General features: G+C 40.3%; 2 protein-coding genes and 2 long non-coding RNA genes across 6 annotated transcripts in view; 2 read left to right on the forward strand and 2 right to left on the reverse strand.

Annotated features, from left to right (window-relative positions):
- The window catches only part of LOC120737165 (tyrosine-protein kinase receptor UFO), a 31,877-nt gene extending 28,410 nt beyond the window's left edge, over positions 1–3,467 (forward strand). For all 3 annotated transcript variants that reach the window (XM_040037715.1, XM_040037714.1, XM_040037716.1), the window contains one exon: positions 706–3,467. In XM_040037715.1, the coding sequence (XP_039893649.1) occupies positions 706–1,153 (448 nt within the window). In that variant the 3' untranslated portion in view covers positions 1,154–3,467. The remainder of the gene's footprint in view (positions 1–705) is intronic.
- Positions 3,468–3,600: 133 nt separating this feature from the next.
- LOC120737179 (galectin-4-like) lies at positions 3,601–5,439 on the reverse strand. Its single transcript, XM_040037739.1, has 3 exons — positions 4,217–5,439; positions 3,961–4,126; positions 3,601–3,826 (listed from the first exon to the last, which is right to left on the reverse strand). The coding sequence occupies exons 1-3, from the start codon at positions 4,270–4,272 to the stop codon at positions 3,680–3,682; spliced, it is 369 nt and encodes a 122-aa protein (XP_039893673.1). The 5' UTR covers positions 4,273–5,439; the 3' UTR covers positions 3,601–3,679.
- LOC120737182 lies at positions 4,717–9,738 on the forward strand. The gene is made up of 2 exons (XR_005696696.1): positions 4,717–4,747; positions 9,337–9,738. It is a non-coding gene; the product is annotated as an uncharacterized LOC120737182 (long non-coding RNA).
- On the reverse strand, positions 5,969–8,277 carry LOC120737183. Its single transcript, XR_005696697.1, has 2 exons — positions 7,804–8,277; positions 5,969–7,109 (listed from the first exon to the last, which is right to left on the reverse strand). It is a non-coding gene; the product is annotated as an uncharacterized LOC120737183 (long non-coding RNA).
- Positions 9,739–14,555: the final 4,817 nt, after the last annotated feature.

Below are 14,555 nucleotides of genomic sequence, written 5' to 3' on the forward strand. Positions count from 1 at the left end.
CCCTTATCATTTCACTAGCTGGGCCCACGTCCTCATTTTAGGTTTGAGAGCGTTTTAGTAGGTAAAAGTGAATGTTTTGACATGAATTGAGCTGCGGTTTGGGGAAGGCCTCGAAGGGGCCTGGCAGATCCCCATGCACTAAATAGAAATGAAGAAGTTAAAGAATTGAGAACAAGGAGGGAGGGAGGGTGGGGCACGTGAACGAGAATGAACAGCTTGCAGAACTGGGGGAACCTATATAGATGACAACCGGAAGGAGCGTGTTTGGAGGCGTGGTCCCGCTCCAGAAATTCCGATACATAATCTCCAATAGAAGTACCCTGTTTCCATAACTCAACCAAGGCTACACGCTTAAAGACTTCTCCAGTCTTTCTGCTTTTACAGCAGTCACACTGACATTATACATAATTGCACAGAAAACTGAAGTGAGGAAAAAAGAGGATTTTAAACACGGAATGTATTAAAATATAAACCAAAATTTAACATGAGCCAAACGGACCTTTTAAGATCAAGTGGGAAATATAGAGCTTATTATTAGAAATTATCCGATATTTAAAAGTATTGTCCAGGAAAATAAATTACATAGAAATGCAGAACTGTTTATTTCTATAAAAACATTTGGTCACCATGGGATATTAAATGTCACTGTTCACTGTTATCATGCTAACAGTACATTCTCCACTAACATTCTTTTGTCTCCTCCAGCTATTCCCTGATGTTCTCCTGCTGGCTGCTGAGCCCAAAAGATCGTCCATCATTCGAGTCACTGCGCTGTGAGCTCGAAAAAGCCCTTGAGGATCTGCCAGACCCACAAGATCCAGATGAGATTCTATACGTGAACATGGACGAGTCCTCCATGGAGCTCGGAGCCGTTGGTGGTCGTGACCCCACTGGACGCTCATCCCCTCTCTGCTTGAAAGGCCTGGAGTCTGTGACCACAGTGGAGGTCCACCACCCCAACCGTTATGTCCTCTGTCCACAGCACGAAACCAACCGAACCCTTTCTGACTCCATGGAGAGCCTGGACATGCCAGTATCATCCTCCACAGCCACATTGCCTCTACAGTCATCATGCCACTCCACTCCCAATCGCACTCCAACTGTTGAGCTGCTCGAGGACAGGAATGGATCCAAGAAAATGCCCTGGCAGTGACAGACTCACTGCCTAAAAATGACAAGTCTGGTCACTGCCAAAGTGTGCTATCCCAGTACAAGTACAAAGAACATAATCCAGCCCGTCGCTGATTCCTTCTAACAGCAAGAAGAAACCTTATGTGGCTCTCTATATATAGTTTGCACAGACGTACTCATAAACAAGCAGCCAAATTCATTCCAAGGACGTGAAGGACTGATATTTTATTTTCAACCCCTTTCTTATAAGATGACGGGTTGAAAAAACGCCTTATAAGCCAACCTTGTCTTATGAAGTTTTATTACACTATCCAGAGCCAAGTGAGTGTAAAATTTCATTTGCTGTAGCAGCTGGGTACACCCTTACCAATAAGAGGGTGAAGAGGTGTACATTACATGTTACAATGCCACACACACTGCAGCAGAATCAGTGAAATGAATTCCCTTTTGCTTTAGCTGTAACATACCATTTCTGTTTAACTACCTGAATGCAAAAGAGTAATTAAGCTAAAAAAAAACAAAATAAATAAACCTCTTGGTAAAACCAGCTCAGACACTGCCAGACTAAACCCAAAAGCTTGAACTTTACAGTGAGTCAGCACTTGTATAGAGGACCTGTCACACCCAAGGAAACATTTTTTTAAGCAGAAAGTCCACTCATTCTTGGAACAAAGAAGCAGCAGAGCCTGTTTTACACAAGGTGAATTATCTGATCAGAAAACTTGTTGTTTTTAAGGTTATGTTAATACCTACAGTAAGAAAGTTTATGAAGAGGTTCAGAATGCCTTGCTTGATTCCCTTAACTGGACCCTATTTTTCATTATCTTACAAATTGTCAAAAGTGTCAAAATATGAACTTCATGGAGGAGGTTGTGCATGATGCTCAACCTCCACCATGGAGTGCAACCAACAGTTGCACAGTGTTGGCTGCACTCCATCTAAGGATTTATTCCCAATATACATCTTTAAAAAAAATTAAAAATAAATTGCAAATAAAAGTAAAGGTACTTCATTAAAAAACATAGTAATAATACAGGATTTGCATCGGAGCCCGGTGTGCCGCTGTAACAAAGTCTTGTATCTTCCCCAGGGTTTTTACTGTTGGTTGTGCATCAAGTACACTGAGCGATTCATAGTGTGAACAAAGCAAGTCTTTCCTCACTGACAGTTGTTACATGTGCATGTCCTGATTCACGTATGTATATATCTTTGCTATAACTCAGGAATCTGAGGATTTTCTAGAGGGACAGACGTACTAGTCAAATCAGGAGGACAGAGATGATTCAAGGTACAGGTGGATGGATGTAGGAAACGAATCCATTATCCATGACAATTGATGGGATAAACTCTTTACCTTTACTTTTTTATGTCAAGCACAGTGTTATTACACTTTTTTTAAAATGCTGATTTTTGTATTTCTACAACTTGCACTAATGTTTTTGTATCTGTGTGTGTTTATAATGTGTGTATCCTTTTTGTTTGGGGTTTTTTGTTGTATTTCAGTTATTTCCTATTCTTAGTAGCAGAAAACAAACCTGAGAGAACATGACACATTTGCAGTATTTTCTGTTGATGGGAAGAGTCTGGGAGACTGGAAAACATCACTAACCTCGTCATGTGACATCATCCTGCCACTTGTTTGGCGCTGTACATAGCAGAATCCAAGAGAAAGACACAGCATTATGCACTTATTTTTTATGTATTTGCATTAGTTTATAATTTTGTCATTGGAATGGCCTTGACAATAATCTGGCACACATTTCAGGATGAGAAAAATGTCAGTGAGGCGCTGTGTTTCTTAGTTGTATACATCAAAGGTACTTGTATATAAAATAGTATGTTATACTAGTAGCATTATGGAAATTTCTTGTTAAAAGTGTACATTTCTTGTAATAGCTTTGGTACTGTAGACTCAGTGGGAGTACCACATTGTTTCTGAACCACAAACAGTGGTGCTGAGGCTGAGGTACTGGTTTAAATTTCCATGTTCAGATGCTATACCACTTTGAATGCACATATGTCTCCTGTTTTATATCTGTGTCTTTGGAGTATTTTGGTCCAAAAATGAGCTTCCAACTGTATTCCAGCAAAAACTGAAACTCCATCTTACATTCAAAGCCTTAAATTTCATGATTTTACCAAGTGCCTTCACAGAGCCAGTATTTTGCATTACAGTGCATGTGTGTGTCGACTGCGATTTTTCCTGTTGTGTTTTTTTGAATTGGGAGAAAATTGTACTATAACTGCCTTATATTGACACTGTAATGAATTGTAAACAAATTTTTATACAGTATATACACTATTTTGCATAAGAAATAAATCAGTTAATTCATGAATGATTCATGATTTATTAATTCAGTTAACTGGTATAAACAATACAGCAGATACTGAGGTGACATTTGATCTTATTGAGATATCTGATCTCAAAGCAGGTAAGAAACTGAGATAAGCAACTCTGTGGATGAGATATTTTTTTGAAATATGTTATTTAAAAAAATAACATTTTTTGAAAGATGCACAAAATTATTTATTTCTTTAATGGGTGGTATCAGAAGTGGATGTAGGAGATCTGCACATCGCCTTCTATCTCCAGCATGTCAATCTCATTGAAGGACTGCCAGCGATGGAAAAAGTCAAACAGGTGCTGCCCGTTCACAAACACCTTAAACCTCTGGTTCCCACAACGGATTGACATCTGAGGGACAGAGAGAAAACTTTTGAATGCTGACACACAAAGTTATCTAGAATTTGCCAAAATCACATTAAAATTTGCTTCTAAAATTCATCATAAGGACTTGATATTACGACTGCGTGACTGATGTTACTTACATCAAAGTACTGGCCCTCCATAAATGGATTCATGCTCATTTCTCTCTCCTCCTGGCCCCAGTTTCCTCCAATCATACTGTTTCTTACAACAATTCCTTCCCTGAATCTCGGATGGATGTGGAAAGCGACATCTCGAGATCTGCTCACCAAAAACTTGATCCTTAATCTGAAACACACATCAATGAGCGTTAAACATTCATGTTAGCACTTTAGTACTGCACTAGAGATTTCGGCAAGTAGTCTTAAAATCACACACTTGTGTGCTCCATAGGGAACCATGCCTCTGATGACGATGGTCCTCTTAGGGAACATCCACAGTAAATGGACACACTGTGGCTGTAAATGTTAGTCACCCATCTGACAAATGTTTTTGTGTCATAACATTTTATTTTTTAAATACATTAATGTTGCATTTGGTCATTTCAAAACCCGAATTTGGAAAATAAGAATTTTTTTTTTTAGTTATTTGTGTCTGTTTTGTGTCAGTGTATCACCGAACCTCTGCTTACCTTTGATTGGTGAAATGATGGCCTTGCCCCTCCATGATGTTCCTGACATCATGCGGTGACTGCTGAAATTAAGTTTCAATGTTTCTTCTTCAGACCTAGCGTTCTACACTGCATATGGATATTTATGTAGAGAGCAGCAGTTTCCCCTTCTTATTCAGGGTTTTTCTTATAATGAACATATGAGCAAAGATTGTACCACGTTTTGTAGGTTTCATAGCGATGATCTTTGTAGGACATCTACTATTCAGGAGAGCAGTCGTCCTGAATTTCTTCCATCTGTAAAAAGGTTATTGTTGGGCATTATTCATACCCATCAATATTTCTTGAGCACAACTTTTTTGTAAGCTGACTTTGTATGCCTTTATTTATATGGATGAGCACGCATTCAACACATGCTCATCTTCTTAAACGATGTAATTACTGCAGAGTAATTACTGCATGTATATATTGCACTATTATTTTAAATAAGTAAAACAGAAGTTTTGCCAACTCTAAAGATTTCACAAACTTTTTCTTTGTGCCACTCTGACTACTGAGGCAACAGTATATGTGTGTGACTGTAGTAGCAGCTATCTAGTGTCTAGTGTGAGAATACCACAAGTCGCCCTTTTTAACGCAATTTAGTATCGGTATACAGAACTGTTTTCCTAACAGAGCCACTGTTATAATTAAGTGAAGGTGCTCCCAACTATTTTGAACCTTTGGCTTCTAAAATATGTGGTTCAATTGCGTGCTGCGTGCAGCTAGACCAATATTAAAACAACAACAAAACAACAATTTCAACCATCAACTCAAATATTTGGTTCTAATTGAACAGAAATTTCTATGAACTTGCAAGAACTGTGTAGGACATGAATCAGTGTGTGTCAGATCCTGAATTTGACATTTCCACTGAAATCACAGGTAAGAGGCAAGTGGAACCAAGCTGACTTCTGCTAAATGGGTCAAACTGGGCAGAAAGTACACAAACACATAACATCCTTATAGAATATGATGTAACACTATAGATCAACTTACCTCAGAATATATAAAGCATATAAACAATTACAGCAATATGATGCAACAAACACAGCAGTGCTACTAATCCAAAATACTCAAAGCTTCATAGAACTGAAACAAACATTTATTTTTAGGCCTTTGTCGCGTCGCTGTGACGTAATCGGCCTTAAAATGCGGCCTTTAAGGCTGCAGACCCTGAATTGGGATACAGCCTCTGAATCGCTGCATCTTGTAGCTGTGTCGTCTTAAATTGGTCATGTGATTTTGACGCGCCGGCGCGTCCGGAGACCCCAGAGGTTTAACTTAATATTTAAGTGTCTCTTGGTTTTAGACTAGTTGTTTAGTCTAATTTGATGTTTTAAACCAGAAAAGGAAGAAGAGGGCTTAGAATTACAGGTAAGAACTGCTCAGTGGTATGTGATAAACTGTAAATGTAAAGCTTACAGGTCAGTCCTCATGTTTTTAAATCAGATTTTGAGTCTGTACATGGCACATTATGCTTTTGCATGTTGTGAAATGTGCTGCAAAACAAACTGAGGTAAACTAACTGGTTTACTGTGATGGATTTAAAGTGCGTGTGATTGGTGCGCAGTGGCTGTGGTGCTCACGGTCAGAGTTCAGTCACAAAGAGGGTAACAGACATGAATTTAAAGTTAAGGTGATGGTGCTTAGATTCATTCACAGACTGAAACCTTCACACCAACTTTATCCTGTGTCTCTTAGTTTTAGACTAGTTGTTTAGTCTATTTTGATGTTTTTAAACCATATAGTCAAGGAAAATAACTAAAGGGCACTTTGTGGATCAGTGAAGACAGACATACGGTACAGGGACGCAAAACGAACCTCTGTGCTCTGCTCTGTTTATTTTATTTCTGGGTTATGAATATTATGTAAAGGTAAATGTTGGTTATACTCCAAAGCATATACAGTTAACACTGTGTATAAATGTTTTAACACCTAATTTTAGTGCAGTGTATTTCATGTAAGTTTGAACTTGACATTATGTTTTCTGTTGTGGGTTGTTATAGCCTTCTACTCCAGTCGCTTCTGAAAGGGCCTGTTGGCTCAGTCAGCTGAACTGAAGCCTGCTCGTGCTTCAATGTGGAGATCTGGTCTGTTAATAGTCTTGGTGAACTGAACCCTGGCGATTAAACTAGCCCTGGGGATAGGAATCAAAGCTGGTGATAACAACTGTGTATAGATGGTCTTTTGTAAGTTTTAGCCGCATTCTTCCCGTTAGCTCGAAGCTAACGGGAGGTCGAGACCTACTACAGCCGGGTGGAACACCGCTTTCCCGGCACATCGTGCCTCGACTTCCCGGTTGGCTTCGAGCCGGCGTCCGAAGAATGAGGCTAAAAGTTTTGCGAGATCCCGAGTTTGTTTTGCGAGATCTCGCAAAAGTCCGTCTTAATTTTTTTTTCTCCCATGTTCCCTGCGGGGCTCCGTAGATTAGTGTACCATAAGAGCAATTTAGTATGTTTTCAGAGGGGGGGTGTTTACCTGCAATGGGTGCTCTTTTTCGCTTCCGTTGCATACGCCTTGCGTGCCGGTCCGAGTCTGACACAGGTTTGTCGTCGTGCCCCGTGTGCAGTGTTGGTGCCCAGTCTGGATTTGTTACATCCATTTCATATGCTGGGTTGCCTGCAATAATGCCAAATCAAAAGCTACTCAGTCGACATGACGTGGTTCTGCAGCATCACACATTAGCATGTTTTATCTCGTTATCTATGAAAAAACCCACTAAAAGCCTTTTAGTTTGGTCCTTTTACAGCATCCTGCCATGCGATTCCATTTGTTCCTGACCACCGAGAACACTCACGTTAACTTTTATCGAGTGGAAAAAAAGTTAGCGTGTTTATATTATGCTAACATAGTTGTGTCGCTAGCGGTCACGTAGCACATCATTATATACCAGCTAGCCCAACTTCAGTAACCCTACAAACATCACTGCTGTTTAGTTTTCTGTCTTCATTTATGTTGGAAGTGATAAGAAAGCTGTACGTTTTAATTTGTTTCCAAAACCCCGCAGTCAGGACATGCTATATTGTATTTAGATAGAAGCTAGCGAGCTAACTTGCTGCTAACTTCTAACTCCGTTAAATGTCATAAATTCCATTTTCATGGATGCCTGGATGTTAAACTCAGTTGTTACACCTGGTAGAGCAGAACGCTGATCATTTTATTAAAGATGAAAGACTTAAGACAGTGTTTTAACTCTCAGTAATGCCACAGTGATCATTTGATATATGGACCTGCAGCAGAGTTTAGGCCCAGACACGGCTAGTGACATCAGACTGAACAATCGGATAGTGATATGAATTAATTTAGAACTCACCGGAGAGAAAATGCCGCGAGCAAACCAACAAAAAGCTGGGGATTGCACGGAACTCGATATCCGCTCGTCTGCAATCCATGCCTGGCGTCTTTGTTTGGTGATATGGGATACATGGGATCCCTCACGTTGCCGCCAGGATGGAAAACGATTAAAAGATTAATCCAGTTTCTTGCCTTCACGATCGTGAGATCTAACGTTGCAACCGACTACACAACACGTACCATAGCTGAAGCTGTATCCTTTGTGTGGCCTACTGTGATGGCGGCGGGGGCCGTGGCCCGCCTCCTGTAACATCACGCTCCAAAGCCCTGTGATGTTTCTGTGTTCTGTGATGTTGTCCCAAAGAAAGACCTTTAAATGCGATATATAGCCTAAACGTTTTCGTTTATGACTAGTTTACCGTGTTATGACTGAGAACAGGGGGGAAGTCGCGCAAGAGAAATGTCGACCAAAACAAACGCAAGTAAGCCAAAGACAGCGCTGAAATTATAAAAAACATCCACAAGCAGGCGCTTGAGTATATATTCAAGGCACTGAAGATCGACGAGGACGACACAGGTGAGAAGAAGGAGGCTGTGCAGTGGTACAAGAAAGGGATTTCTGAGCTTGAAAGGGGTATTGCAATAGAGCTCACTGGGCAAGCTGGAGAGCAGTATGACCGAGCAAAGAGACTTCAGGATAAAATGGTCACCAAACTCACCATGGCAAAAGACAAGCTTACCCTTTTAGAGACGACACTAGCCTCTAAAAGGAGAAATGACCCCCAAGGGACATCACATCATGCTCCTTCACAGCCAAAGTCAGTTCCTAAAAGTCAACCCGCAGGTGTTTCCACCACCATCAGACCCTCCACTTCTGTAAGACCTCCATTAAGAATGACTGATGCAAAGAAAACCGCTCGGGTGGGAAAAACTCAGAATGGAAGACCGGCAGCTGTGAAACAGCCCCCGAAGAGGGATATGACAAAGAATGTGGACAGTAAACTGGCCAGCTTAATTAAGAATGAAATTGTATACAGTGGAGCGACTGTGTCATTTGATGACATCGCAGGGCAGGATCTGGCAAAGCAAGCACTTCAAGAAATTGTCATCCTTCCTGCCTTAAGACCTGATCTATTTACTGGTCTGAGAGCTCCTGCACGTGGCTTGCTTTTATTTGGCCCACCAGGAAATGGGAAGACCATGCTCGCCAAAGCAGTTGCTGCAGAGTCTAATGCAACATTCTTCAACATCAGTGCTGCTAGTTTGACCTCCAAATATGTGGGAGAAGGCGAGAAGCTCGTACGAGCACTCTTTGCAGTTGCAAGAGTGTGCATTTTTGGGCCCGCCGTGGTCCGTGAAAAGCTGTGTTTTTGTTGTTATTCTTGTTGGCGTCTGAAAGACGAGCGGCAGTGTGCATATCCGCCTTGAACTGAACTGAGGTTGTGACGTAGGAAACTGTCTGAAATAATTTAAAGTGCCAGGCGCCTGCAGGCTGGCTGTGTGAGGCTTTTTAAAAGTCTCTTTTTCCTTTCTTTTCTCTCTGGTGAAAAAGCTCGTAGTTGGATCTCGGGATCGAGCTGACGGTCCGCCGCGAGGCGAGCTACCGTCTGTCCCAGCCCCTGCCTCTCGGCGCCCCCTCGATGCTCTTAGCTGAGTGTCCCGCGGGGTCCGAAGCGTTTACTTTGAAAAAATTAGAGTGTTCAAAGCAGGCCCGGTCGCCTGAATACCGCAGCTAGGAATAATGGAATAGGACTCCGGTTCTATTTTGTGGGTTTTCTCTCTGAACTGGGGCCATGATTAAGAGGGACGGCCGGGGGCATTCATATTGTGCCGCTAGAGGTGAAATTCTTGGACCGGCGCAAGACGGACGAAAGCGAAAGCATTTGCCAAGAATGTTTTCATTAATCAAGAGCGAAAGTCGGAGGTTCGAAGACGATCAGATACCGTCGTAGTTCCGACCATAAACGATGCCAACTAGCGATCCGGCGGCGTTATTCCCATAACCCGCCGGGCACCGTCCGGGAAACCAAAGTCTTTGGGTTCCGGGGGGAGTGTGGTTGCAAAGCTGAAACTTAAAAGAATCTCTGAATCCCAACAGTGTGTAATGCCTGCGAACTAACACCACACAACAGGACCAGAACAAGTCCGTATTATAGCTGCTGCTGAGGTGCGCAACATTAAGATGAAAGACTTTGAGGATTCTCTGAAGCAAATCAAACCAACTGTTAGTCCAGCAACTCTTAATATGTACACCAAATAGAACAAAGATTTTGGTGGTCCTTCTTCAATAAATGCATTCGTTGATTGATTGATTGAATCTTTATTTCGAACATGTTGAAAAAGTACAACAAAATAGAATTAAAAGAGACAAATGAACAAAGCAAAACAAAAGGAAAATGAGCAACCACAACTCCAAATAACGTTCATGTTCAAAAAGGAGCAGGAAGAAGCATAAGCTTATTTAATCCCACGTCGCTGGTAAAGAAATAGAGAAGAGAGACTGATTTGTGTGTAAGGAATAAAGAGATTCAGAAGTCTCTAAAGTCACGGAACCGAAGGATTCCACCCCCGGGAAAGACGTTTCCTGGGTATTAAACTAGGGGTGGGGCCCCGCTGAGACTTTGTGGCCTCAGATATAGCCCTGGTGATCGCAGAGGATCATCTTGAGAGACACTTAATAAATACATGTTTTAAGAGTAAATACCGGACAGAAGCTCCGAGGAATTGTGACATGTGTTGAGAATAAATACCGGACAAGAAGGTCCGAGGTGTTGATATATGATTGAAGAGAAACTCAGGCCAAGCCGTGAGCTTGAGGTTTTGTAGTGAAGTGAGCTGATTATTAAAAGTGAGAAGTCTGATAATAAAATACTGTGAGCTATTACCTGTGCATTTTTGGGCCCGCCGTGGTGCGTGAAAAGCTGTGTTTTTGTTGTTATTCTTGTTGGCATCTGAAAGATGAGCGGCAGTGTGCATATCCGCCTTGAACTGAACTGAGGTTGTGACGTAGGAAACTGTCTGAAATAATTTAAAGTGCCAGGCGCCTGCAGGCTGGCTGTGTGAGGCTTTTTAAAAGTCTCTTTTTCCTTTCTTTTCTCTCTGGCGAAAAAGCTCGTAGTTGGATCTCGGGATCGAGCTTACGGTCCGCCGCGAGGCGAGCTACCGTCTGTCCCAGCCCCTGCCTCTCGGCGCCCCCTCGATGCTCTTAGCTGAGTGTCCCGCGGGGTCCGAAGCGTTTACTTTGAAAAAATTAGAGTGTTCAAAGCAGGCCCGGTCGCCTGAATACCGCAGCTAGGAATAATGGAATAGGACTCCGGTTCTATTTTGTGGGTTTTCTCTCTGAACTGGGGCCATGATTAAGAGGGACGGCCGGGGGCATTCATATTGTGCCGCTAGAGGTGAAATTCTTGGACCGGCGCAAGACGGACGAAAGCGAAAGCATTTGCCAAGAATGTTTTCATTAATCAAGAGCGAAAGTCGGAGGTTCGAAGACGATCAGATACCGTCGTAGTTCCGACCATAAACGATGCCAACTAGCGATCCGGCGGCGTTATTCCCATAACCCGCCGGGCACCGTCCGGGAAACCAAAGTCTTTGGGTTCCGGGGGGAGTGTGGTTGCAAAGCTGAAACTTAAAAGAATCTCTGAATCCCAACAGTGTGTAATGCCTGCGAACTAACACCACACAACAGGACCAGAACAAGTCCGTATTATAGCTGCTGCTGAGGTGCGCAACATTAAAATGAAAGACTTTGAGGATTCTCTGAAGCAAATCAAACCAACTGTTAGTCCAGCAACTCTTAATATGTACACCAAATAGAACAAAGATTTTGGTGGTCCTTCTTCAATAAATGCATTCATTGATTGATTGAATCTTTATTTTGAACATGTTGAAAAAGTACAACAAAATAGAATTAAAAGAGACAAATGAACAAAGCAAAACAAAAGGAAAATGAGCAACCACAACTCCAAATAATGCTCATGTTCAAAAAGGAGCAGGAAGAAGCATAAGCTTATTTAATCCCACCCCTTCTCCACTATCTAGTATCAATAGACTACAGAAATACCTCCTTGCAATTACATTATATGTTATGTCTAATTTTTTTTTATATATATACACATATGTTTCTATCTATCCATACATACGTATATACACACATACGCACATATACACATTTTCAATAACCCCATTAACACCTCAAGGATACACAACCTACAAATATATATATATATATATATATATATATATATATATATATATATATATATATACCCATACCAACATACCCGTGCACGCGCACACACATGAAAATATTGGACAAGAACACCCTATCAAATCTCTACCTTTTCCCTGTACCCTGTAAAAACCATATCCTTAAACCGCTTTTTAAACTGCGCCATGCTTGGACATTGCTTCATATCTTTACTTAGTCTGTTCCACAGCTTCACTCCACACACAGAGATGCAAAAACTTTTTAATGTTGTACGGTTACGAGGATGTTTTAAATTTAATTCCCCCCTCAAATTGTATCCCCGTTCCCTTTTAGAAAACATTTTTAGAATATTGTCAGGAAGCAGGTTATTTATTGCTTTATATATAATTTGTGCTGTGAGAAAATGAACCAGAGCTGTGAATTTTTGATTTTAAGAATAGTGGATTTGTATGATCTCTGTAACCAGTTTTATGGATTATCCTTATGGCCCTTTTTTGTAATATAAAGATTGATGATAGCGAACATTTTTAAGTATTGCCCCAAACCTCTGCACAGTAATTCAAATACGGTGCAATCAGGGAACAATAGAGAATGTGGAGTGATTTGTGGTCCAGAATGTGTTTTACTTTACTCAAGATTGAGACACTTCTTGAAATTTTGTTATGTATATGATTTATATGAGACTTCCAGTTTAATTTATCATCTTTAATCACACCAAGAAACTTATGTTCAAGTACTCTTTCAATTTCCACACCATCTACATGAATCACATTAGAAAGGTATAATAATCATCCACAACTATTTTCAGTAGTGGAAGATAAAGGATTCAGAAAGTTTATTCATGCAGGTCCATATGACAGAGAATATGCATGTTCTTTTTGTTTTCATATTATAATTTATATTTAATTGTGTTGTGGTTTGCAGTGTTTTGTGTTGTTTTCACTTTAAATTTGTAAAAGGAAAAAGCTGAAAATTTAAATAGTTAAAAGTTGAAATGTGAATAGTTGATTTTAGTATTATATAATTTATTTTATGTGGAGTGAATAAATAAAAGTATATTTACGGTGGCCCCTAGAGATAAAGCACATACAAACTTCAAATCACGTACGAACTCGGAAGCATGTACAAACTCCAAAACACGTAAAAACTCTAAAACACGTAAAAACACGTACAAACTCCGAAGCACATTAAAACTCAGAAGCACATAAAAACTCAAAACACGTATAAAAGACAACAGAAGTGCTCCAGGATGCTGGGCGCAGTGTTGAGCTTTTGTTATCTTGTGGCTACACAAGCCAGCAAGTACCAACGACTGGATTTGGTGTGTGGTAGTAACAGGTAAATGAACTTTTTTTTTAAATTATTTGAATATATATGAGTGCCTGTGTATAAATACACAAACAATACACACATGCTTTCAATTGTGTAATTTAAGTGATCCTAGTAGCTCTGCTTTGGGAGCTACTAATTCAGTTCATGCTAGAAATGTGTTTTGGAGTTTGTACGTGTTTTGTCTCCAGGGGCCACCGCATATATTTATATATAAACATATATAAATAAAACCACTTTTTTAAACGTTAGTAATTCCTTTTGTGCATAATTTTACATTATTGTTAATAATAAATTAATTAAAGAAACAAAACAACCTGAAGAGCCGGTTTGGAGCCTATTTTTAGTGAGCCGAACCGAAAGAGCCGGATCTCTAAAAAGAGCCGGAAATCCCATCACTAATGGACACCCAGCTTCACAAATTGTTTCCTGTCACTTAAATAATTTTTCACCCATTGCAGTACAACCCCCCTGATCCCGTACCGTTCCAGTTTATTAATTAATATGTCATGATTGATTGTGTCGAATGCTTTCTTTATTTCCTATCTTATTCATAGCCTTTCCTTTTTTTGTTTTCTTTAGGTCACGAGCAGTTGTCCAAGCATTTCACTACATATCGTACTGTGTATGACTGTGTACGTGACAAATAAAATTTGAATTTGAGATCCAGAAATACTCCAGCTGCATACTGTTTCTGATCTATAGCATTCGTAATCTCCTCAATTGATTCGATTAATGCCAGAGATGTTGATCTTTTTGATCTGAATCCATATTGACTATCAGAGAGTAATTTATATTTATCTAAGAATTTGTCTAATCGTTTATTAAACAGGTTTTCTAGGATTTTGGAGAATTGTGGTAGTAAAGAAACAGGCCTGTAATTTGTGAAGTGGCGTCTTTCCCCGGTTTTATACAGCGGCACAACTTTAGCTATTTTCATTTTGTTTGGCACTTTTCCCGTCTGAAATGATAAGTTGCAAATATATGTTAGAGGTCCTACAATTCCTTCAATGACCTTCTTGACGATTTTCATGTCAATATCATTACAATCAGTAGATGTTTTATATCTACACATGTGTACAATGTCAATTATTTCTTTTTCCTCCACTGATGTAAGGAACATTGAGTTAGGGTTCCTATCAATCAGGTTTTCACTACAGTCTACTGATGGCAGTGACTCAGGAATTTATTCTGCCAGTTTTGGTCCAATATTTACAAAATAATGATTA

This window comes from Simochromis diagramma, unplaced genomic scaffold (genome assembly GCF_900408965.1).
Source record: "Simochromis diagramma unplaced genomic scaffold, fSimDia1.1 OVJJ01000463.1, whole genome shotgun sequence".
NCBI classification, from domain to species: Eukaryota; Metazoa; Chordata; class Actinopteri; order Cichliformes; family Cichlidae; genus Simochromis; species Simochromis diagramma.

Excerpts from the sequence above, each read along its gene's own strand:
- LOC120737179 (XM_040037739.1), bottom strand. The coding sequence starts at position 4,272 with ATGTTCCCTAAGAGGACCATCGTCATCAGAGGCATGGTTCCCTATGGA. Across the intron at positions 4,127-4,216 it reads GTTCCCTATGGAGCACACAA|ATTAAGGATCAAGTTTTTGG; the intron begins GTGTGTGATTTT and ends TGTGTGTTTCAG. Across the intron at positions 3,827-3,960 it reads TGGAGGGCCAGTACTTTGAT|ATGTCAATCCGTTGTGGGAA; the intron begins GTAAGTAACATC and ends TCTGTCCCTCAG.